This window comes from Artemia franciscana, chromosome 9 (genome assembly GCF_032884065.1).
Source record: "Artemia franciscana chromosome 9, ASM3288406v1, whole genome shotgun sequence".
Classification (NCBI taxonomy): domain Eukaryota; kingdom Metazoa; phylum Arthropoda; class Branchiopoda; order Anostraca; family Artemiidae; genus Artemia; species Artemia franciscana.
Genome location: NC_088871.1, coordinates 33882719 through 33908750, shown reverse-complemented (window position 1 = coordinate 33908750; position 26032 = coordinate 33882719). Strand labels below are relative to the sequence as shown.

Sequence of the window (26032 nt, the reverse complement as noted above, 5' to 3'; positions counted from 1 at the left end):
TCAAATATAACAGTGTTTCCTGAAAGAGGAATCCCTCAAGGATCAGCATTGGGGCCTGACATGTACAACATAGGATCATATATTATTCCTATCAACATGAAGGATGATGGAGGAGCTATTTTTGCAGATGACAGTACTGCATGGGTAATGGCGCGTGACACCTACCATATAAAGACCCTAATAACCCAGGTCATTGCAAAATTAGAAAAATGGTCCAAAGAAGCTGACTTAAAGATTTCTGCAACAAAGACGAAGGCAATTGTTATCACTAGGAAAAGAATTGGAACCCTTCCGGATCTGTACTTAAGTGGCCACCCAGTTGAATATGTTAGTGAAGCAAAAATACTAGGTGTATTGGTTGACAATAAACTTACCTGGAAACCCCATGTGATGTATCTTAAATATACATGTTTGAAAAGACTCAATGTTATGAAGAGTTTGGCCTATATGGCTAGAGGATTACCAGCTGAACTTTTGATCCAGTATTATATCAAATATGTATTGCCTAAAATGGAGTATTGCTCAACAATTTATGGCACAGCTTGTCACTCAACCATTGCAAGATTAGATGTAATCCAAAACTCAGCCATAAGAATTGCATTTGGAGCAAGAAAAACAACACCTGTTAGTTTCCTTCTATCAGAAAGTGGTCTAGCAGACCTGGAAACACGAAGAAAGATCAGATTTTTAAAATATGTACAGAGGATTTGGTCTTTAGAAAATAACCACCCAGTTAAGTCAAAAATCATCAAACCTGGTCGCCAAGCAACTGCCAACACATCTAAAGCAAGAAATCAATCCAATTGTCTTGAAGCAGCATTAGAAATTTGTAGAAGTTATGGAATTGATATAGTACTTTCCAAAATGTTAAGAGTTGGTGAAATAGGTGTCCCTCCACCATGGGAAGAAAACAGGATCAGTTCAAGATTAGAATTCAATATGGACCAAGATACTCCAGCAGACTTGGCATTCTGCATGATGATGGACAAAGAGTACAAGGGATACCTTCCATTATTCACTGACGGATCAAAAGTAAATGAAATGAAGCATGTAGGAGCAGCGTTTTGGTGCCCTTTCAAAAATGTGTCCAAAAAATTCAAATTACCTCCAGAGAGCAGTGTATTCCTGGCAGAAGTTTACGCCATTAAGAAGGTGCTGGAGTTCATTGAGGAATCTGTTGAAGAGGACAAGGTTATCATTTGCTCTGATTCAAAAAGTGCTATTCAAGCAGTTGTAAATGCTAATACTATGGCAAAACCAAATAGAGATGTCCTTATATGTTACATTAAACTACAAGACATATTAAAAAAGAAGAAAGTAGTTATTCAGTGGATTCCCACCCACATTACGATCTCTGGAAATGAAATAGCAGATTTGAAGGCCAAATCCGCAGTTGAGTCAGGAACACTTGTAACCGACATGGACACTCCTTACGAAGTTATGATATTTGATAAAGCGATTAAAGAGATTGATCGTCAGGGTTTTAAAGCGAATAGAGATTTGACTGGGAATCTTTTTGTGACTATGAAAAAACAGAGAAATATAGAAACGAAGGTGTATAAAGGACTCACTAGATATGAAGCAAAGAAACTGTTTCGACTCCGATCACACCATGCTGGAGTTGGTTGTTACAAAGCAAAATTTTTGGGACAGAGTGAGGAATGTCCTAAGTGTGGTGCATCAGAAACTATAGAACACTTGATGATAATTTGCCGTGAAAGCGAACAAGAAAGACGTGAAATAACCGAATTTTTTAGACAGAAGAAAGTGCAGTCCAGCCTATATATGTTATTAGGAGGATTTGATAGTGAAGAAGAAAATTGTATGATAGTTAGTCTTGTCATACAGTTTCTGACAAGAATTGCAAGATTAAAGGACATTTGAATTAAAGTTTCAGGAAATACAATTTCCTCCTACTATTTATTAAGAAGTGAGAATTGACTTGCCATAGAACGTCCTCTAGGCTGAACAGCAAGAGGGGAGTTAACGTCAACGTCTAACCTCTTTCCCAGATAGCCAAAAGAAGCTAAAGTAGAATTTTATGGCAAAATTCTAGTTTAGTGACTTCTTGCTACCTCAGAAAGGGGTTAGGTCAGGAAAATGAAACTTTTGGGGATGGGTCTATAGGCTAAAGTATATCCCAGGAAGGTATTTTAAAGTACCCACCTCTACTCCTTCTCCTCTAGAGAGCCCTGAAATTTGCCTACATGACAGGTCCATACCTATTAATATATTGACAAAACAGCATTTCACCTTAATTTTCAGTTAGGCTACCAGTTGCTTTTTCTCTACCTTTATTTCTGAAAATGTAATTCCTGTTATTTGAGTGGAATTCTAAGCCAAATCAATGTTTTTTTTTCAAAATTTAGGAAATGTATATGTGTATCTTTAAAATCTTATAAACTGGAATTGAGCAAAGTTGTGAAGCTGAATACAATTTTTTTGTACTTCATTTAAGCAGAAGATCTATTTTGCAAGGTTTCACTTTTATAACACACATATTTTTAAAGGTTATCAAAGTTTAGAACCCTCTAGAGGGAGATGAAGTGGAGGTAGGTGCTTCAAAATACCTTCCTGGGACATACTTTAGCCTGTAGGACTATCCCTAAAAGTTTCATTTTCCTAATCTAACCCCTTCCTGCAATAGCAAGAAGTCACTAAACTAGAATTTTACCAATTTTACCCCTACTTTACCTTAAAAATCTGGTTTAAACAGCAGTCTCAACAAATATAGACTATAAAGGCTAATTTAGGCATTGGCCTAATCATTTTCTTTTACTAAAAATTGTAGGGTGGTTTAGAAACTAGGCCTGTTTGATATGGTAATATTTGATTAATTCACCAATGTGAGAGCTGCCTTCCTAAGAACGAACCTTTCTAACAACCAAAAAACTTTTCTTCGTATTCCTTATTAAGCTTAGACTTTGAAAGATGGGCCTAGAACACCAAAAACTTTTTAAATACTAAATTTCACATGTTTATCTATTTTAAAAAAAAAGTTCAACATTGAAGTCACTTATCGTCAGTAATCTTTTTTTTCGGGGTTAGCTCGATTAGTCGGATAAGTTATCCGGCAAGTATAAAAGAACAAAGAGAACATAAGAGTTTTACTCTGCTTTTGAAAATACGAAGGTATGACTCTGATGAAGGGTAAAAATATGCAAGTGGTCATTTTGCTGTGTCTGAAATTAGGCTAGTTGAGTAAGGATAATGCAATTTTGGGAATGAATTTGAGCTTAAACTATGCCTTGAGAAGGTGTTTTGGAGCTTCTGTCTGTAGTTCTGGTATTAATGCTGCATTCCCATTCTCCAAAAGGAAACCCTATAGGCCTAAAAGATAATTAGAAAAGAAAAATTTTGGCCCTAAATTTTCTCATTGTTCGATATATAGCCTGTGTAATGAAATTTTTGTTGCCTAGCTAATGCTGAATTTGCTGTGATATGGTTGGTTTGCCATTCAATCAGTTTGAAGAAAAGAGTCATTAGTAAAAGTCTAGATAGCTGCTCTGAAGATGGAGACATTACCTTACCTTAAATCACATTTGCCAGCAAGATAAGGTGGTAGATCCTCCTGTAACTCTTGGTAGTGGTGAGTGATGTAATTATGTTGGCTTAGCTTCCCAGTCCAGCCTCTACTCAGCCCTCTCCCAGTCCTTGTTGACTCCAGCCTTGAAGGAGTAGGGATTCTCAGCTTGGATGGTAGACTCAGATAGGCTATTCCAGAGTGGGACCACCCAAATGGAAAAGAAGCCATATTGTTCCCTTCTCCAACATCCAGGCAGGTGAAGCTTTACTGTGACCTCTTGAATTATTAGCCAGAAAGGGGGTGAAGATCTGGTTTAGGTGACCAGATTTGAAAGTTTTGCATGACATGATCACATCTCCTCTATATCTTCAATATGTGAGGGTTGGAAGTCTCAGAGACCTTAGGCAATCCTTGTAAGGGGCATTATTTAAGCCATGGACCAGTTTGGTAGCTCTCCTTTGGACACTTTCAAGGGCTCTTGTGTCCATTTTATTTTGGGGAAAGGCCAAACTCAAGGTGAGGAAAGACAAGGATTTATAAAGTTTTGTAACTACACATGACTTTCTGGTCACAAAAGAGTGCTTAATGAGTCCAAGAGCTCAATGAACTTTTGCAGCCTGAGTGTGGCTGTGGAATTTTAAATCTTTGTCCACAATGATGCCTAAGTCTCTCTCCTCAGCAACTGCTTCCAACCAATCACACCCTATATGGTAGGGATGGTGGGGGTTGTTGAACAAAAAGATATGCTAGAGAGTGATATAAACAAAAAATGCTAGAACAGAAAGAGATATACTTCTGCATTGCTAATTTTATGTTCATTTTATAGTTTGTTCTTTTTTATAATCCTCAGCCCCCACCTAATGGTCTTGTAGGCCTATACAGGGTTGTATTTAAAGCTTTGATGCTTGTAGGCTGAAGCATTTTTGGGGGGTAACTTTTTGTTGTTCATATTATTGACTTACAAATTAAGTGAACATACCACTTGATGCCTTTTTCTTAGGTTCTTTAGAAATATAATAATTGCTTCTATTGCAAATTCATATTTAACCCCTTTTTCAGCTCTTGAAAATGACCAAAATATTTCTAGTCTTGGGTATAAAAAGCTTAAATTATTGTTTCAAACTTACTGTTTTACTATAAATCCATTTAAAAATTTAATATAATTTAATAAGTTTAATATAAATTTAATATATTTATAAATTATTAATTTAAATATTGCTTTGGATTGGAACCTCATGGGATATTTTTCCACACCTTCTTCTATCAGCTTTCAGATTTTCTTTATTTTATCAAAAATGCATCAAGAAGGAAGAATACATCTTACAATTGTAAATATCCAACTTAATCATAGAAAATCAGTACTTGTGGATTATATAACATTAGAAAAATGAATTTATAATGAAGCAGTAAGTTTAAGAGCAATGTCTTAAGCCTTTTTTTTTTTACCCAAATGCTAGAAATATTTTGATCAGAAATATTTGGTCAAGACCTCAAAAAGTGCTTGAATTTGAATTTGCAATGGATGAGGTTATTTTTTTATTTATTTGTTAATACCAAATATGGTAAGCTTTCAAGGTTGTTGCACTAAACATAATAAAAAAGAAGTTATGACAAAGCTGGCAACATAATACACACATACAAATCTATGAAAATAACAACTACAACAAACACTGACAAATAATACTATAAATGATTTAAAACTGATTTACTGTGAAAATGTGTTTCTGCTAGTTTTGTTTTGAATCTGTATATGTCAACTGTTAGAAATGTTTCAGGTGGAAGGTCATTCCATGGCTTCCACACCCTGCTGTAAAGTGACTGTTGGCCTATTTTCCTTTTTGAAAGTGAGGGGTACAATTTATGTGGGTGATAATGGGCGTCATTAAATGTGAAGAACTGTGATGTATTTATATTATCAATGCCTTTGATTATACAGAATGTGTTAATAATGCCTGTGCAGTCTATTTTCATATGGCAAATGTTTCAAATAAGGTGCAAGCTTAGTTGTCTTTATATTCATAAAGAAAATAAAAAAAGGCATCAAGTGGTATGTTCACATCTTTTGTAAGTCAAAAATATGAACAACAAAAAATTAACCTTTTTGGGGGAGTCCCCAAAAGTCCAGGGATAGTGGAACCACAAATGATGCACCAACAATAATGAAAGAGAGAGGTAATATCAAACTCTCAACTATTGTTCTCAGGAGACATGGAACTCCTCTCTTTTTTTAAAATCACTTTTCTGTGAATAGGCAGGATGGCAACAGAGTGCACTTGACACTTTGGCCATAAATCACATCATTCCAGTTTCTGTTTAGAACAAATCACTCAGTGATAATTTATTGCTGCCCCTGACATTGTGAAACCCTAGGCCTGGGCCAATTGATAAATCCAGGTCTTCTTGTATAGCCCAAGGCTGAATGAAAGAGCTAATATAATAGTTGATATAAAACTTGTTTAAAAATTCTAGAAATAGGAAAAACAGTAGCCTAAATTAGGAGATATTTTTATTACTCAGTTAAGAATTAGGTATTTAGTTGGTGTTAGTAGGTCTTTACTCAGAAATTCAATTTCAATTCCTTTATAGACCCTTAAAGATGATACATTTTTCTTATTTTTGGTGATGGAAAAGGGTTAGAGAGGGAACCAATAGAGAGAGAGAGAGACTTGGGGATTAATTGTCAAAAAATGAGCAAAACCATAAGATTAGCAGCCTAAAAATATCTTTTTTCTTGTTGTAGCATGTCTTCATCTGGAGAACTGCTATTCTAGACCTTTAACCAGTCATAAATTTATTGCTCAGATACCTTAAAGTATGTATTTCACCATTAGGGATGAGATGTCATGTTTAGGGTGAGAGGTAAAGCATTAGAACAAAAATGTACAAAAGTGCCCCCTCTCCCCCCACTCCATTGAGCCCAGAATACTATAATGAAGAAATTCTCACTTTATAATATGCAGGAAGTTTGGCAGTTTTTTCCATTACTTGGCCAGGTAAAATGTCAATACACCACTGGATGTAACCTTTTTTGATTTACAGAAGAATGCTCAACATGGTCCACAGAGGGCTCTAATATTATCTATGCTTGGTGGGGTAAAAATATATGATTCCTATTAATAAGATTAAATAGATTTTAAGTAAAGATAATTGATAAAGGGTAAAGAGAATCAGTAAGATTTTAGGAATCAGTTAAGTAAGTATTTATTATTATTTAAAAATCCTTAGATTTTTTTTAAGTTCTTGAAGTTTTTAAATTCCTCCAATTGCAATTTAAAGTAATTCTGGTGACCATTTGCTAATAAGAAATAAGGTGTCATTTTAAGGGTCCCTGTAAAGGCTTAAAATAGGATTTGGAAAGGAATAGATTAGTACATTTGGAAAGAACATAAAAAGATCTATTCAGTAGTCTGTCCAACTTCTAATTAGCTAAGTAATAAGAGAAAGTTCTCTTATAATGCTTGAGGATTCCCATATTGCAGTTGGTGGTTATGAAGTGTTTTCTGATTTCTGTTTGAAAGGGTGCAGGAGAGCCACTGCTATTTATGTGAAAAATAATTTTAAAACTAAAATACTGAGTTTATCCCCTTATGTTGATGTTTATCCATGGGTGGAATATGTAGCTGTTGAGTGTCAGCTCCCTGAAGAGACATAGCTTCATCTAGTTCTAATTCCGTTTTCATCACTGGTGACTTTAATATGCCAGATGTGATATTGGTTGATGGCTACAGATTCACAACTCCAAACAACCCTGCCCAAACAACTCTGAATTCTATAGCAAATCTTACCCCCACTCAACTGATTGATCAACCAACCCATTATAGAGATGGTCAAAATCCAACTACACTTGACTTGGTATTTACAAATAACCCTGATACAGTCACATCTCTCAAATACCTACCTGAAATAGGTTCTAGTGACCACAATTGTGTTATGTTTTTGGTGAAGGTTTCCACTAGGCCAAGTAATATGACAAAAAGATCTTATACAGATTATGATAAATCCGGGAACACTTGTCTAAGGTTGATTGGCAATCTTTGATTGTTAGTGATAATTTGGGTGATTCATGGTTCAATTTTAAGTCATGCTTGCTTGCAGTTGAGGAGCAATTTACTTCCATAAGATACACAGAGAAAACGAAAACATTGCCATTTCTCACTAAAGAGATAAGAGAAGGCATTAAGAGTAAGAATAAGGCATGGAGGAAATACAAGAAATCAAAAAAGAAGAATCATTGTGCTGATTTCAAGAAACGCCATAACAAGCTGAGAAATCTCAGCTTGTTACATATAGCCTTGAAACATATAGCCCTTAGTGCAAAAATGAACCCCAAAAAGTATTGGAAGTATGTTTCCAGCTCTAAGCCTAATAGACATAGAATATGCCAGCTTATACGTCCTGATGCTACTATACTTGATTCCCCTGCAGACATTGCAAATTGTTTAAATGCCACATTTGCCAATAATTTCTCTCATTCAGTTCCAGTATCTCCTCCTCCCCCTTTCCCAGAAAGGAACCATATCCACAAAATACCATCTGTTGAGATTGATGCAGATGATGTTCTCAAGTGCTTGAATAAGTTGGATCTGAACAGGACCCGGTGCCTTGATGGCATTCATCCACGTCTGCTGAAAGAAGCTGTAGTTTTGTTGCCATACAACTGGCTGATATTTCCAAAATGTCCATAAGGATGATGGTGGTACCAGCTGATTGGAAATTGACCAATATAGTTTCAACTTTCAAGAAGGGAGATAAAAATAAGCCTGAAAATTACCAGCCTATTAGTCTCACATCTGTCATTTTTAAACCGCTTGAAAGTATTTTCAATGACACTATTATAAACAACCTTGAAAAAAATGACTTACTGTCAAAGTCTCAACATGGTTTCAGAAGGAAACAGTCCATTGAGACGAACCTGATCCAGTCTTCTGATATAGTCACTAAACTAATTGAGGAAGATAAAGCAATTGATGTCCTGTTACTCGACCAAGCCAAGGCCTTTGATAAAGTTGTCCATGAATATCTTTTACAGATACTCCATGCACATGGAGTTCATGATGACACTGTGGAGTGGATAAGATCGTTGCTGATTGGCCAAATCCAGAAAGTCATGGTCTACTCTGACGATGGAGACCCCGTATTTTCAGTGCCTGCATCAGTTATAAGCAGGGTACCCCAGGGAAGCATCTTTGGCCCCACCCTCTTCTCTATATATATATTAATGATTGTGAGGATGTTCTACAAAACCCATCACTCTACGCTGACAACAGCAAATTGATTGGAATTGCTGATGGAACCGTGTAAAATGACTTAAATGGTCTCTCCTTATGGGCTTCCACTTGGATGATGGAGTTCAACCCATCAAAATGGAAAGTCCTGTACATGCGTCCCCATCACAGTCAGATTTCATATTCTATGCTGGTTAAATCTGGAACACGTATCCCAGTTGAAGCTGTTGAGAGTGAACAAGACTTAGGGTGATTGTTGACAGTAAGTTTAAGTTCCATGGGTACACTATGCAACAAGTTGCTAAGGCCAATAGAGCCCTGGGACTAATTAAACAAATCATATCATCACAACATCCTCTAATAATAAGAGAATTATATAATGCTCTTGTAAGGCCACATCTGGAGTTTTGCTGCCCCATTACAAATCCTCAATACAAGGGAGATGTGGCAGCCCTAGAGAGCATACAGAGAAGAGCAACTAAGCTTTGTACCCCACACCAACAGCTTCCCTACCCTGAACGTCTGCATTGCCTGAAGATACCCACATTGGTTTACCGGCAGCACAGAGGAGATGTCATTTTTGTCAAGAAAAGGCACCAAAATAACATGGCTAGCTCCATTTTTACTCCCTCTCTTGCCACCATGACAAGAGGCCACACAATGAAGCTGCAACAGGAGCACTCCAGATGTAGTGAGAGGAGAAACGTTTTCTCAGTATGTGCTGTCCCAACTTGGAACAGTTGCTCCAATGAGACTGTCAAAACAGATCAGAAAGCACCATATAATGCCAGGTTGTCAAAATTTTCTATATGCAATAAATTAGGATTATGCTCAGGAATTTATATTGAAAAAACCTTTTCCACAAAACAAGTTTTTCCAAGAAAAGTAAAGAGCTCCATTAAGCCAAGAATGAGCAAAAATAACATTAAATAATCTTCCAAGAATAAAACTACCACAAATCACTATCAGTAAATAAGAAACTGAAAACAAACAGAAATGATAATAAATAGCCAGGTCAAACTCAAAACAAGCAAAAATTAACATGAGTAAGGTTGATAACCCCATGCCTTCTCAACACCAGAACACAGTTTGAGCTTAACAAAAAAAAAAAATAATAAAAAAAAAAAAAAAACAACAAATGACTGGATTGTCAGTTTAATTGACATATACTGACATTTTTTCTTTGAAGTTTTGATAATTTTTTGTTTATGAAAGTAAGAAAAGTGAGAAAATTTCAAACTTGTTTTGTTTTCAGTGAGCGTTTTTGAATGAGCCTTTTTTGAATTTTCCATGACAACAAATGGCCATCTCAAAATTTCTATCAGATGCAATTCAGGAAAATACAATGTGTGTGGGGAGAGTATCCACCCCCCCCCATCACTCCGAATCTCAAAAAGGGCACTAAATTTTCTGATTAACAATCCTATAAGCCCCCTCCAAAGTTTTTACAATCACCCTTTCATTATCAACCTTATATGCCCCCAGGGTATAAGTTACAACCCTTACCCTGAGGGCTGTAGGGGGTTGTCATTCTCAAATATATAATTTCTGGACTTTTTAATCACCTTGAACAAAATGGCTATCTCAACATTTTGATTGGATGTGTTTGGAGAAATGGTGGGTGTGGGATGGGGTTAGTTGCCCTCCAGTCAATTCTGACTTTTAAAAAGGGCACCAGTCCTTTTAGATTCCAATCACACAAGCCCTTTTTGAAGTTTCTATGACAACTTTTTTAATATGAAGTGCCACTGTCTAAAACAAAACAAAAAGAACTAAAATAAAAAATAATAAATAATACATTGTGCCCACATCACTCTTTACTTAGTCAGCGCTATTAAGCTGCTTATGATGATAGAAATAGAAACTTGAGGAAACAAATTCAATTTTTGAGGAAATATTGGGTGAATGATAAATTCTAAATTTTGAGCCTATCAAAAATCAACTTTGAAAAATACAAGTTTTGGAAGAAAAATCTAGTTGTATTGATTGTCATTGCAAATTATTCTTTTTCTTTTAGGCTTATCTGCTTTAAAGTATGATTCAGGGTAGCCTCAGCCCTGTAGAAGGCCACGATTTCTCATATTTTTAATCAATTTGAATGATATTACCCCTTCCCTTCAACCCAAAATTCTACAGTAAAACTGATGTTGAAATATTTGCAGAAATTTCTCCAAGATTTTAATACCAATCAAAATAATGATTCCTGTTCAGAAAAACTAATAAAATTTTACAAGTGCTCTTCTTATTAACCAACAAAATAACCATATTAATTAAAACAAACGAAAAGCAATGAAAAAGTTGTTTCCCAAAAAATTTTTTTCAAAGAGCTATATTAAACCAAAGACGAGTAGAAATGAAGTCAGAAAAAAAAAATTAAAACAAACAAATATTGCTATTAATTAATAAATGTGTTTGAAACCCAAAAACACAGAAATTACAATGAATGATCAATTCAAACTTAGAGCAACAGAAATTCCCACAAACAAGAGTTTGACTAACACACCTAAGTATTCTGAAGGCCCAAGTGTTATTTTTTTTTTTTTACAAAATATATTTTCAATATCTTTCCTTTTATAACATTACCAAACCAAAATTATGGTGACTTCAAGCAAAAGTCAAAAGACAGTTTACAGACTCAAAATCTATAGGCTGCAGCTTCAGTGTTTTTTTTTTTTTTTTTTTTTTTTTTTTTTTTTTAGTGACAAATTCTTTCCTAGATGTGGTTTTTATTACCATGCTCTCAGGAAAACTTGATTTACAGGAATATTTTTGGAATGAGATGCAATTTGTGAAATGGAGGTTTCAACAACTGGTGATGTGCTTCATAAGCGATATTATGAGTCATTCTATGAATCATTCAAGATTCTTCGAGTCGAATTACTTTCAAAGACAACAGATCAATTAGATAAATTGAAGACATTGCTTTATTCTTTACAACTGTGTATCACAAAACAACCTGATGTCTTTATTCCAAAGTTTCAAGATCGTACTTCTTTGAAAACCTTTGTTTATGGTAAGCAAATTTGTAAAATTAGATCTTAAGTTGTTAGTATACACTTGCTTTTTCCTCTACTCAATTTAAGTTAAAGCCGTTTTAGATCATTAATGATGTTGAACAGTAAGTCAAGATTGACACCTGTCAATTGAAGCTTAAACCATAAAAACACGTTTTACAAAAATATATACTCCCAAAGAATTTGCTTTTTATGGCAGTTCTAAATACCTTACGTTCATTTAAAGTGATGCATTAAATGTTACTGAGACTAAAGCAAATTTTAGCAAGTTGGAAGCTCCTTCCTCCCCCCAAAGGAGAGTTATCTTGATGATAATTACATTTTTAGTTCAGCATGTATGTGAACTGCATAATAAAAGTTTCTAGCCCTGTATAAAAAAGTTTATATTTTTCTCAAGATGGATGGTCAATCATGTTCAAGTTCATGTTCTTTATTATTCTTTAACTATACATATTCAAACTATTCACATTAACATCCCCGGCAGGGAGACTGGCTCGAAAGTCAGGCGACAATACAAACAGTAAATACAATTCAGGATCTGTATTGTTTATTTATTTATTGTTTCACCAGGAGCTATTGAATGCCATGAAAGAGACTTTTTGAACGTTATAGTACTCCTTTTAAGCAATTAATTTAAAAGGTGTAAGAAAATGTGTTTCAGTAAAAATGAAAAGCAATATTAAAACATAAAACCATCAGAAATAAAGTCATATAATAAACGAACAAAAATGAACAAACGTCTGAGTGAGCAAAAGAAAGCTAAAACGACCAAAAATTAAGACTAGACTTTAGTTGCCTTAGGAACATGAAGTCTTGGAGCAACTTGCCAACAAAAGAGTTTTGTAGGAGAAACACTTTGATTCTTTTATGTCGCCATTGATTGAACGCTGTAGTTTTCTCAGCCTAAAAAGATTTAAAATCATATCTCACAGAAATGATTTTTTCTTCAAAAAAAGAAGAAAATGATGACATTCTTTAAAAATGGCTCAAAATACACTGTGCTCTTACAACCAGCTTTTTTCTCAGTTTTCTAAATGTTGTTAGTTTTAAAAAGAAACATGTGAACAAGAAGTGCTCTATTTCTTTGCCCTAAAACATGAAACCTAAAACAATCTATGTTGTTATTTCTACAGTTGCATCGTCTAAAAGTAAAACCTTACGGCAATTCACAACATTTCTTCTCAATAAATGGTAGTGGAAAGGGATATGAACTTTGAGGGGAAGACCGGTTTGTACCTCAAATCATACAAATTTAAACCTTTACATAATTCCAGTAATAACAAGATGTGATATACTCTCCTTTTCTACTTAGACATAGCTGTACAGAAGGGATGTTTGATACAATTTGGGGCCCTTATCTTTGGGTTTGTATGAGCTTTATCCTCCCTGGAATCCCATTTTATACCGTGGAAGAAGACCCAGTGATCTGGCTGCCCTCTAATCACTTTCAAACATTGAAAAGGGCACTAGAACTGTCAATATTTGTTTGAATGAGCCTTCTCAAGGATCTGTTTCTTTCTTTTTTTAGGGGGGTAGAGAGGGATGGGTTACCTGAACCCTCAAAACTTGCATCTATTAGCCTGGATTTTCTCATCAAACGGTTCATGGTAACAAACTATAAGTAAGGAGCAAGCTGGCTCAATACTAACCGAAACTCTAAAAACCAGGATTTTGATACCAATAGATACATTAAAAAAAAATCAGATTTTTAGGCTGATTTCAAATATACAAGTTTCATTAAGTCACCCATCAAAAGTTACGAACCTGAGAAAATTTGCCTTATTTAAAAAAAGGGGGAAACACCCCCTAAAAGTCACAAAGAATCTTAATGAAAATCACAACATCAAAGAACCCTGTTGTATAGGTTTCAAGTTTCTATCTGCAAAAATGTGGAATTTTGTAGTTTTTGCCAGAAGAAAGATCATGGATGCGTGTTTATTTGGTTTTTTGTTGTCTGTTTTTTTCCAGGGGTGATCGTATCGACCCAGTGGTCCTAGAATATCGTGAGAGGGCTCATTCGAACGGAAATGAACATTTCTAGTGCCCTTTTAAGTGACCAAAAAGATTGGAGGGCATCTAAGCTCCTCCACGACCCCTTTTCCCTCAAAAATTTGCGATTAAAATTTTGAAATAGCTATTTTGTTCGTCATAGTTGAAAGGCCCAATAACTATGCTTTTGCATATAACATACCCCCCCCCCACTGCCAAAGGAGAAAGGTCTTTAAGTTATAAAAATTGCCCGTTGTTTACGCATAGTATTTGTTATTGGAGAGCATGCATACATTTCAGGGCGGGAAGATGAACTTTCTGCCGTTTTTTTTTTCACTGGGGACTTTCCATGGTGAGGGAAATTTCCAGGGAGTAAAGTTGTCGAAGGAAATCATAAACTGGGGTATTTGCCAGATTTCTTGTACAAAATTCTTTTTATATTTCTTGCTTTCTCTTTTTCGTCTCAATTTTACGCGTGTAGCTGTTAAGAATGATTGTCCTTGGTAAATTTTCACCGGAATTGAATTGTCTAGAGGATATATCCGTGGAGGATGGGCCAGGTTTCCTGGGATTTTTTAGAAAACAATCAGAAATGAAAAAAAAAAGTTTTTCAACTTAAAGTAAGATGCAACGTTAACAATTTTAAACATTAAAACTTAAAATGAACAGAAATTATTGCGTATATGAAGGGGCTTGCCTCCTACTCAACATTTCGCTCTTTACGCTAAAGTTTGAATTGTGTCCCAATTCTTTGAGAACAACTCCTGGGACACAAGGACCGTTTAATTGGAAAAATAAGAAGCTGTTTTCAAAAGTACTAAAAAACTTCAGTGGTTGGGCCCTAAAATCTCTTGGTTTGAACAAATAAATTTGCACTAAATATACAATATGTGAATTGAGGGGAGACAGATATGGCAATTTTGAAGTAAAATTGTGACTTGGTAAAATTAACAAAGGCTGAACAGAAGCATAACAAATAGAGGGGTGAGGGGACAGCCCCTCATATGAGGATAACTGTATCCCATGTCAAAAATGAACAGAAATTAAATGTATAAAAATAATCTTTTAAATGAAATTAATGAACGACATAAAAACTTAAAAGGAACAATAATTATGCTATATACCGAAAGGGGATAACAGAAAGCACACCATTGGAATTGGCATTATGGAAAACCCTGTACAGGAGAATTACAGTTCCCCCATCTTGAAAAGCAAGGAAAACTAACTTTTTGCATGGGATGCACTCATGTGTCTTTTTTTCTTTCTTTTTATCGTCCCAAGAGTGATTGTATTGAACCATTGGTCGTTGAAAATTGAACCTAGGTTCATCTAAAAGGAAATCAGAATACGTAGCGCCTTTTTTTAAACAACAAAAGAGATTTAACCACAGCAGACTGCACCACAAAGCAGTGGTGTTTGCCAAAAGGGTCAAAATACTGGAGAATGGAGATTTTAAGATATCTAATCAGTTTTTCGTGTTCTTAACCCATAAATTGGGGGTTTTGAGCTCTCCCACCTTGAAAAACCACAGCGAAGTGGCGTGCTCAGCTATCTTGGGTCCAAAAACATTCAATTTTGCCCAAGGTGGATGGAAATGCCTTGGAATGCAATTTCTTAATGAGGCAGTCGATTACTCGTTGTCTAAACCATATATGGAAGGTTTTGAGCCCCTTAATTCTGAAAAACAGCTCTAGAATATGATATGAATGATACAGTGAGTTTCATGTCTATATGTAAATCGTCAGTTAATAATGATAGGAATGCTAAGGTTTTTGATCAATTGTCAATAGTTGATGGATAACCGATGGATTTGTAAGGGTTTAAAACCCTCAACTAAGAGTTATTGGGCTCGAAATTTTTAATTCTATCGGTTTTGCTAAAGCTAGCAGGCTACAGAAAGAGTTCAGAGGAATCTTTAATGACTGAGTTATAAGCTGCTAAACCTTTCTACAAAATTAACTCCATCATGAAGTGTGATGTCGCACCTTCTGGAGTGGAAAGCCTAAGTAGCAGAGTAAGAACACCAATATAATGTCCATGGTATAAAACCCTTGACTGGAGGTTTCTGACTTGAACAATCTCCCTCCATGTCTCATTGTGAGCGAAAACTAAAAAACTTGTTTGAAAAAAACTGTCTAGGGAGAATATATTTTTTATTATTTTCATTTTCTTGAAAATAATTGAAAATTATCATGTTTAAGTTCTTAAAGATACCGGGGACAATATATCTGCCGGATTTTTTAGTTATTTGTCAAAATGGCACCTATCTTATGGAAAAGTTTAAGGAAGGTAAATATTTAGTGTCTATTCTAACAAAATATCTTATTGAATTCTTTAGTTCCATTGTCTAAATTAAACAAAAATCTTTTTGTAATGTTCTTTGTGTATTTTAGATATAGTACAAATGAGTAAAATCCATTTAAGAAATCAAAATTTCCTTAAGGAAGGAATAAGCAGTAAACCAAAAAAAAATTATTGCTTTGCAGATTACGCAAGATATTTACAGTACTAGCTCAAATTAAGTGACTTGTAGTATTTTACAGTAAGTTTTAGATTCTACAAACTGGGCTTTACTGAAAACTAAGGTTGTTAGACTTAAAAAAAAAAGAGAATTATAATTGTTCGTTCAAAGTTATCGATGTCTTGGTCGGTAAATGCCCATCTTTTATTTTCTACAGGCTTCAAACAGAACATCCTTTTTTTAGCTGGTTTTATATTTTCAGTTAAGCGCTAATTTTTAGATTTTTCAGATATTGGAAAATATGATGAGTCAGTTTATTTAAGCCAGTTTTGTAGCTATCTTCGTGATCTGCACTTTTGAAGTTTCGAGTTCGTTCTTTCTTTCCGTAAGAAAAGCTTCGTTTTTTTCTTTTAATTTTAATGTAAAAGAAACAGAATCTTAAAAAAAAAATCCTAAGAAAAGTAAAGAACTTGGAACCGAAAACGAGCGAAAATAAATAGACATAGGCTAGTTAAATTAACGAAACCGAATTACTATTAATGAATAAATGAAACCTAAATCAAAGAGAAAAAATCATCATGATAAACGTGAAAACGTACAGAGATTACCACTTATAGGGTTGGGACTGCAACTCCCTTGCAAAACATTTTCGGTCCATTTTTGGTGGTTTCGTGTTCCCAATCTTTTCTTTGTCTGTTCAGGACCTGTTGGTCCAGGAGCTTATGGATGCAAGTTTCAAGTCTTTCAAAGTTTCAAAAGCCCAAGGACTTAAAGATGCAAGTTGCAAGTTTTAATTCGATAAAAAAAAAACAAAAAACTTTCTAGTATATACTTTCTGGAAGTGTGAATAGGAACTGGTTGTCCTCCAATCGCTCTAGCTTATAAAAGTGGACACCATAAATTTCAATATCCAAACAAATGAGCCCCCTTCCAAGTTTTTACGATCACCTTCTCTATACGAAGTGGTAGGGGGAAATATAGGTATCATGTAATACATGGGAGGCACTTGGTTCTTTACCGAGTCAATCATAGTATGTTCATTCTGATTAGGATTGAATTTGTCATCTTGATTTGCTGCTTGGCTCTTACATTGTTCTATTATTTGTTGTATACTTTTGTTGGTATAATGAATGTCGGTAGAGGGCTCCTTTCAATGTATGCTACCTTTGTAATGCGTTTTCTTAAGAGTAATACCTCGTTGGCTGGCTTTGTACGAAAAATCTATTCTGTCCTAATATTTTTTCTTTGTTCCAGGCTTCATTGTTTTCGGTTATTTTTTGTGAGGTTTTTTATGGCACTTGGTATTAACCAAGTGACATATAGCAATCGCAAATTCTGTCGGTCTGTCTGTCGGTCCCGGTTTTGCTACTTTAGGCACTTCCTGGTAAGCTAGGACGATGAAACTTGGCAGGCATATCAGGGATCGGACCAGATTAAATTAGAAATAGTCGTTTATCATATCTGGGAGGGAGCGGGGGGCCCGTTAATTCGGAAAAATAGAAAAATAGAAGTATTTCTAACTTACGAACGGTTGATCAGATCTCTCCATGAAATTTGATTTTTGGAAGGATATCGTGTCTCAGAGCTGTTATTCTAAATCCCGACCGGGTCTGGTGACATTGGGGGGGATTTGGGAGGGGGAAACCTAAAATCTTGGAAAACACTTAGAGTGGAGGGATCGGGATGGAACTTGGTGGGAAAAATAAACACAAGTCCTAGATACATGATTGACATAACTGGAACGGATTCGCTCTCTTTGGGGTAGTTGAGGGGGGGGGGGGAATAATTCTGAAAATTGGAAGGAATGAGGTATTTTTAACTTACGAACGGGCGATCGGATCTCAATGAAATGTGACATTTAAAATGATATTGTGTCTCAGAGGTCCTATTTTAAATCCTGACCGGATCTGGTGACATTGGGGGGAGTTTGGGGTGGGGGAACCTAAAATCATGGAAAACGCTTAGATTGGAGGGATCAGGATGAAACTTGGTGTGAAAAATAAGCAGAAGTCTTAGGTACGTTATTTATATGATTGGAACGGATACGCTCTATTGGGGGGGGGGGGGGGGGTAATTCTGAAAAATTTGAAAAAATTACGTATTTTTAACTTGCCAAGGAGTGATCGGATCTTCATAAAACTTTATTTTTAGAAGGACCTCGTAACTCAGATCTCTTATTTTAATTCTCAACTGGATCCAGCGTCATTGGAGGGGGCAGTTGGGTGGGGGGGGACCAACATCTTAGAAAATACTTAAAGCGGAGAGATCAGGATGAAACTGGATGGGAAGAAAAAAAACCTGTCTAAGATACGTGATTGACATAACAGGACCGGATCTGCTCTCTTTGGTGGAGTGGGGGGGGGGGGTAATTTTGAAAATTGAGGTATTTGTAACTTATGAAAGGGTGACCAGATCTTAATGGAATTTGATATTTAGAAGGATCTTGTGCTTTAAAGCTTCAATTTTAAATTCGAACAGATCCTGTGACAGTGGGGGTGTTGGAGGGGGAAACCGGAGTTCTTGGAAAACGTGAAAATTGGGGTATTTTGATCTCACCAATAGGTGATTGGATCTTAATTAAATTTGATATTTAGAAGGAATTCATGTCTCAGAGCTCTTATTTCAAATCCCGATCAGATCTTTCGACATTAGGGGGAGTTGGAGGGGGAAATCTTGGAAAACACACGGAGTGGAGGAATCGGGATGAAGCTTGGTGGATAGAATAAGCAAATGTCCTTGATACGTGATTGACGTAACCGTACTGGATTTGCTGTCTTTGGGAGAGTAGGGGGGAGGGGTTCAGTGATTTGGCGATTTGGTTAAATCAATCCATTGATTCTTAGAATTCTGTTAGAGCTCATATCATATGAGCTCTTGGCTCTTAGCTCTTCTTGCCTCGTCGCAAGTGCCATATGAGCTCTTAGTTCTTGTTCTTCAGCAGTATGACAACTAGAATTTTGATGGCCACTATATTACTAGATTTTAAACGAATTGTATATTAACTCAACCCCTCCCATTTCATTATGATTAAAAAAATCAACCCTAGTTTTTATTTTCCTGGCCTCTAACGCGCAAGCTGTTACTTTAAAGTCGTAGAAAAATAAAGAAAGGTGTCTGGAAGACTTTGACTGACTAGATATCATATATACCTAGAGAACCTCATGAAAATAAGCCTCGTATTCTCCCCCTAATTTTAAAAGTACTTTTGGTTTTTGCTTCTTTGTTTTTTATATATTTTTTTTTTATTTTATAGAACACACACTTTGGATTCTGGCAGAGTTGGTCGAGGTTACAACAGTTCCTCTTTGGCGAGAAGTTGCTGAGTTTTCAATACAGATACAAATTGGGATTCTGCAACTTGTTCAAATAAGGTCAACTCCGGTGTTTGAAACTATTATCTACGAGTATATCTGTTTGCTACAAAGTACGTTTACCATACAAATCAGACAAAAATAAGGTTACTTCAAGCGTATCATTGTATATTGTAGCATCCCCTTATAATACTATGTTTGAAACTATCATCTACGAGTATATTTGTTTGCTGCGAAGTATGTATAATGTGAAAATCTGAAAAACACAATATTTATTCAAATGAAGCTAATGTTATGGATTGACAGTTAGTCAGCTCCAAAAACCGAACATTATAGTAGGTTTAGATTACTATAGAAACTTTATATTGACAAATTACTAAGAAGAATTGTTTTTAACTTGAAAAGTCAAAGATTATCCAAAATGTTTATCTAAGAAAAGGTTTGACTATTAAGTATGAATTCAAGAAATTGTTTCATTATTTACAGAAAAAACTTTTCGTATTTTAGCCGAATTTGTCTTTCCCAATCAACTACATGCGTAAAATTTAGTGAGTAAACTTTTAAAATATACCCTAAAGACAAAGGTCAAAACCAAGATACATAAACAGAAAAAAAGAGATAAAACCTATGAGGAAAAAAGGCATTACTTATGTTCCTCAGTGTTGTATATATTTCCAAATAATTGGATGAATCAGCAGCGTGTCCTTTTTCCTCTAGAAAAACAAGTCATAATTTGTCTTTTGGAGAAAATTTTGCGAATTTTGTAATTGGGAATATTCACGTAGGTAAAGGAATTATATAGTGACAGCAATTATGGGAGGACAACTTGAGCCTGAAATATACAAAAGGAAACGGGAACTTAGAGTGAAACATTAAAAAAAATAGAATATAGAACAAATAGGGGGGGTTAGAGACGTGTTCTATTTCAGATCGATCCATGAGTATTCATCCTATTCTACCGCTTATGTAATTGGTTATATTTTAGATTATTATAATTAGTCTTTTCTCAATTATTACAGTAGAATAATTGTTTGAATACTTATTTGTATAATTGCTTGAATTGTTCATGCTTGACAAATTTGTGTATGTATTGGTTCCTTTTTTGAAGAACAAGATTCAAGCTGTTAGCTTTTCTTTTCCAGTTGAACTTCTTAGCCAAGTATTTAGCCTTATAGAGCGTGGAGAAACTTCTTTCATGGAGTAACAGTAGTTACTGACCACATCATAAAAATAGAAAGATTTGGAAAAACTTCGAGTCACATTTCTTAAGATAATACAGAGCACAAAACAGATTGTGTGTGATCGGAAAGTTGAATTTGCTGTACCAAAGCTCAACCTTTTGTTTCAAGCAGTCTGCGATTGGCAGGAAATTACCATATAACTCAAGCAAATACTCGAATTTTATGGTCTAATGATCAACCAAAACAATTTTAGAAGGTATAAGAATACTAAAATGTGACAACACTTTCTGGAGAAGTTCAAAACGTTCTTTCAGTTGTGGCATGAAGCGATCTAGAATAGGAATAACTAGAGAGGCTTTGTAGTGAGCGAATAGATCAGGATCGTTCGGATCCATAGTCTTTCCACCTCTTATTCTTTGATGATTCATCTCTAGTAATCGAGATGATTACTCGATTCGAGGTCAAACATTGAGCTTCCTCAAAAATAGTAGCAAAAGCAGTGGAAGAAAATTTTGCTATTAGGCTGTTCTATAATATACAGTTTTTGTGTGTTTGCAAATGGCAGCCACAGTGAAGTTGACAGACTGACGAGTCTTATGCAAGAGAAGTGTCAGGCAGAAAAGACATTTATTACCACATGGAGGCATATCATAAACTGGAATCAACTCATTCCATCCGGCTACTGCGATGCTTTTTTAGATTTCCTAGTTGCTATTTTCCTCAAGCTCTATAAAAGAGCATAAAACTGGTCGATAGATATAAAGAAAGCATGTAGCTGAATCATGGTGCTTGAGTCATCTTGTTTCGCAGGGTCTCTGCTTTTGCGTATCCAGTAGGAGTTCGTTCACTTTTTGCTAAAGATTCCGGGTTCTTGAATGGAGAAGCACTCAATGGATGCTTATTGCTGCTGCTTCATCTTAGTCTTGACCAACCATGATTTTCAGATTAAGCCATAGGCTTTCAAGAAACTGATGCATTGGTGAAGAGACACCTTTTCCGGTTAAATTGGTAACTGGCACCAAACCAATGACATTTTAATTGAAGATTTCTATTGGAGGTTTAGTGGAAACAAATATATATTGAAGTATCTACAGTTTCGTCAGTAAGCATCAAAAATCAAAGGCTTGTGTTTACTTTTTTGGCAATGAATTCCTGGAGAAATTCTCCAAACGCGACAGTCAGACCATTAAGAATCATTGAGAAAACATGTATTGTATTCGCGACCACCGAAAGATCTCTCGAAAGAAGGCATCGTCAGCAGGTTTTACTGTCAGTCGCAGAAGGGTGTGAATTTCCCATTACTATGACGGAAATTTGTTTTCGTGCGGAAATTTAGCAAGATTCTTTTTATCTTGAATTAGAAGCTGTTGGCCTCAGAAAAATATTACAGTTTAAACAGTTGGCTTCATTTTTCCTGCTTTTACTCAACCTGTGCTTTTCTTGCCGTTTCTATTTGATTGGCGAGGCCATCCTGCCATTTCTCTGAAACGGAAATGATGTTTTCTATGGTTACAGTACAGTTTCTGTGAAACTTGGTCCTTTTTATTATTATTTTTATATTCGATTGCATCGTTCCAAAGGCTCTGTAGTAGACAAACTTTAAATATTGCATCAAGTGTTGACGATTTGTTTAAAAAGGGATAAATTTCGTTTTGAACCGATATAGAAGACTTCGCAGGTGTTTCGTAAAGTGTCTATAGGGACAAAGAACAATACGTGGATTACATGCTAACGTTAATGCCAGATATCCGATTTCACTTGGGCACGAAAAAAAAAATATCCGGTTAAGTAGCGTAATCACCCTCTATCTTCTTTCCACCTGGATAAAGCCAGAACTGGTTTTTCTTTGAATTAATTTTGCTCCAAAATAACTATGTATGATATGAACAAGGTATATAGTTTTCCGTTCTACATCTATGGCAATTACATAAAAAAAAAAAAAAAAATCAAAATATAGTACTTCGAAGCAGATTTGTAATCATAGAAACAGAAAAAAGCCACAGCACCCCGGGGCTTTTAATCCTTTGTCTAAGACCCATTCTCGGCTTTGATGCTTTGTTTCGGGATCTTGAGAATACCAGACTCGGCGCCAATAATGACTTGTTCCAAGAAAAACGATCATTTTCTATATGCTCCATAAAGTTGAGTCGTCTGTATTTTACAGATAACTGTTTTTACAGGCATGATTAATCTGTAGTTCAGTCATGCCGTTCTTGTGACATTTCTTTCAAAACCGTTTTACACTGATTTTTGTCATCTCTGAATCATTTATTGCATTAAAATCAGCTTGGTGGATTGTGATGAAAAAGTTGAAAGCCAGGGCTAATTGGTGAAAAAGCCAAGGCAGATAGTCTAAGCTAGAGGCAAAGCTGGCGTAAGCCTTTTTCAGAATTGTATCGAAATGATGTCATTTCACTTGTTGATAGATAGTCTATCTTCCATCTATCCTAGGGCAGAAAATAAGGTAGATAGCTATTGTAGATAAGGGTAATTCAAGTAGTCTATGAGTTATATGAGCCATTTGAAGGCAATTGGAGACCCCAAATGAAAGATTTTGAAAGATATATGACTGACAATGTCCAAAAGACATAGTCAAGTTGGTAGATTGTGATGAAAAAGTTTAGAGCCATGGCTAATTGAAAAAAATCCAAGACAGATAGTCTGAGTGAGAGGCAAAGCTGGCACAAGTCTTTTTCAGAATTGTTTAAGTGATGCCATGTCAGTTGTTGACAGATAATATATCATCCATTCTAGGGCCAAAGTAAGGTAGATAGGCATGGAATAACGGTAGTTCAAATAGTCTACGAATTTTATGAGGCATTTGAAGGCAAGTGGAGACCCCGAGATAATCGACCCCAATTCACCTTCCATCGATTTGCCGTTTTTAATCCACCTGAAAACCACGACCCTTTAAAATGCACCTCTTGATATGCTGCCGGAAGTTTTTGAAAAGCTTTCGTAGCACTTTGCGCTAGTCTGAAGCAAAATGGGACTGCACTCTGCTGCCCCAAATGGCTGTCACTATTTTTCAGACCGTACAAAAAATCCGGCTGACGAAAATATCCCCACGGACCTGGAGATGCTCTAATGAGTTTAAATTTGTACTTGTACTGAAGGCATATTAGATGTTTATCTACAAGCAATTTCAAACATAAAACTATTAGTGTTTGCAAGTTAGTGTCGCTTTATTTGTAGTCAAGTGTATAGATGTATTGGAAATTTGGAAATCGGCGAAATGGTTAAATAAGGATAAAATGAAAATATACTTCTTGGATTAGTGGGCTTTTCTCTCTCCCACATCTTCCACCGATTGCTGAATTTAATTCTTTTATATTTCAGGATTAAATACTGCTGCCAATGAGTTTTTAGAGGATCCTGCTTTGAAAACAACGCTTTCTGTTTGTAATCTTGTTAATTTAAAAGACGGGGAGCAAAAATTGAACGTTGATTCAATAGAATCATGTGATAATCTTCGAAAATGCTGTTCTAAGGTAAGTACAGGATCTTATATCTGTTTGGTTAGATGTCACAGTTGAAATTAGCTTGCCTGACGAATAAAGCAGGATGTAAGTCCACTTTCAATGTCTATTTTATAGGCGAATATCTGATCTCCTTACGGATATCTAAGTTCCTGTTATTTATAGCTGTTGATCGAAGATTAGGCATCTGATCGGTTCCCAGTTGCTACAAAGCAATGCTACGGTAGCTTTGAATGATGTAACTAATTCAAAATCCTAAAATACTTCATAATGGATTCTAGTGTTTGCTGACCGATATAATGTTCTATTTACACATAGGAATCCTCTCTCTTGTATCTAGCTCGTGAACAATCTTCGATGCTTGACTTAATTTTGACTTATCGCTCTTACTCAGCCGGATCGCCAGCGTAGAGGCTTCGATGCCCTGAGGTTTTTATTCAGTGGATCTACTATTTATTTATCAAATCCTTAAAATATTATGTTCCTTGTTTTCAAGGATGCGCCCTGTTAATGCATCAGTTTCAAAATTACTGCTGATTAGACCTATGTATTTTTAATTAAAATTAATCGAATTGTAACCGATTTCTCAGACAAAATAATTGTAAAATAATTAATTCTTGCAAATAGTGGGTTGCTTTTATTATTATTAAATAATAATAATATTATTAATAATAATATTAATCTCAATTTTCGTGTTCTTAGATTTTTCCCGTGTTAAAAATGTCATGGAGCCATTCCACCTCATCCCTGAATAAAACCGTGATTTATTACTTAAAAATAATTTAAAATTAATAATGAAAAAATATGTTCCTTAATTGCATTTTTGACGTAATACCTTAAACTAGGTATCCTTTTCCCAGACTACACTGCCTTTTTATGACGAGCAAATGAACGTTTTAGGTACAAAAGTCTAGATATTTCGGTCACATGTACAGCGATCGTCATCAGTAGAAATACTAAAGCATTAAAATTGAAACTAAATTCACTAGAAATTCATTTTATATTTAGGCAAGATTAAAGAAGAAAATTTACATCTCAAGACTTTAAATGACCTCCGTTTGTTGAACTTTCTAAGAAAAAACATCTAGTGAATGAACTGGAACTTAATTATTTTGTTTTATATAAATATGTCCGTTTGAATTTTAATACTTTAGTATTTCTTCTGATGACGACCGCTGTATATGTGGTTGAAATATTCAGACTTTGCAGCTGGTTTCCCTGGCTAAATAAATGGACTCATCCCCGTTGCGTTTATTTGCTCCTTAACTGAATACAATAGAAGGTTTCTTATTTATGTTGTTATCTTAAAAAGAAAATTTAATTACGAATGTTACTGTAAAAATTATAACTATAATCCCACTACTGTCCAACTATATGGCAGTTAACTATAATCCAAACGATATCTGTGTTTATGAAGAAATGATTCTATCGATCAGTGCAACCTATCCTTTTCCCCTGAATAATCAATCTATTTTAGCTGCATAACTGTCAAAAAACGTATATGATGCTGTCAAGCTGGGAGCATCATATTATTTGATGAATCGCTTTTAGTGAGATTCATCTTAGATTATCAATAAATAGTATATTGGACTAAGTTATTTATATATCAAGATTCTTTTATTTTAGTAATTTTAGTCAGCTTTGTATTTTTGTTTTAATTCAGTGCATTTGTGCACCTTACTCATAAGAGGAATTAGAATTACTTATTTGAAAACCACTTTAGAGCTAAAGCGTTTCCTTGGCCCAGAGATATTGAATTTATAGAGAAAACAAATCCTCGGTTTTTCTCTTCTGCAGCGTTTGGGACTGAAGCTAACATTTATAAAACATAATTAGGACTGATAGT

General features: G+C 35.2%; 2 protein-coding genes across 9 annotated transcripts in view; one reads left to right on the top strand and one right to left on the bottom strand.

Moving 5' to 3' along the window:
* LOC136031311 (uncharacterized) overlaps nucleotides 1–3010 on the bottom strand; it is a 118508-nt gene extending 115498 nt beyond the window's left edge. For 2 of the 5 annotated variants that reach the window (XM_065710772.1, XM_065710773.1), the window contains exon 1: nucleotides 2874–3010. The gene's annotated coding sequence lies outside the window, so the exon portion shown is untranslated. Of the gene's footprint in view, nucleotides 1–2694; nucleotides 2811–2842 lie in introns of those variants that run through there. The other 3 variants (XM_065710774.1, XM_065710775.1, XM_065710776.1) reach the window with 3 other exon arrangements.
* A 31-nt stretch (nucleotides 3011–3041) lies between these two features.
* The window catches only part of LOC136031309 (serine/threonine-protein kinase atr-like), a gene marked incomplete at its 3' end in the record, with an annotated part of 115048 nt that continues 92057 nt past the window's right edge, over nucleotides 3042–26032 (top strand). The window contains 4 exon segments of one of the 4 annotated variants that reach the window (XM_065710764.1): nucleotides 3042–3132; nucleotides 11513–11764; nucleotides 19469–19639; nucleotides 24047–24198. In XM_065710764.1, coding sequence (XP_065566836.1) covers nucleotides 11545–11764; nucleotides 19469–19639; nucleotides 24047–24198 — 543 coding nt within the window. 4 annotated transcript variants of the gene reach the window in all.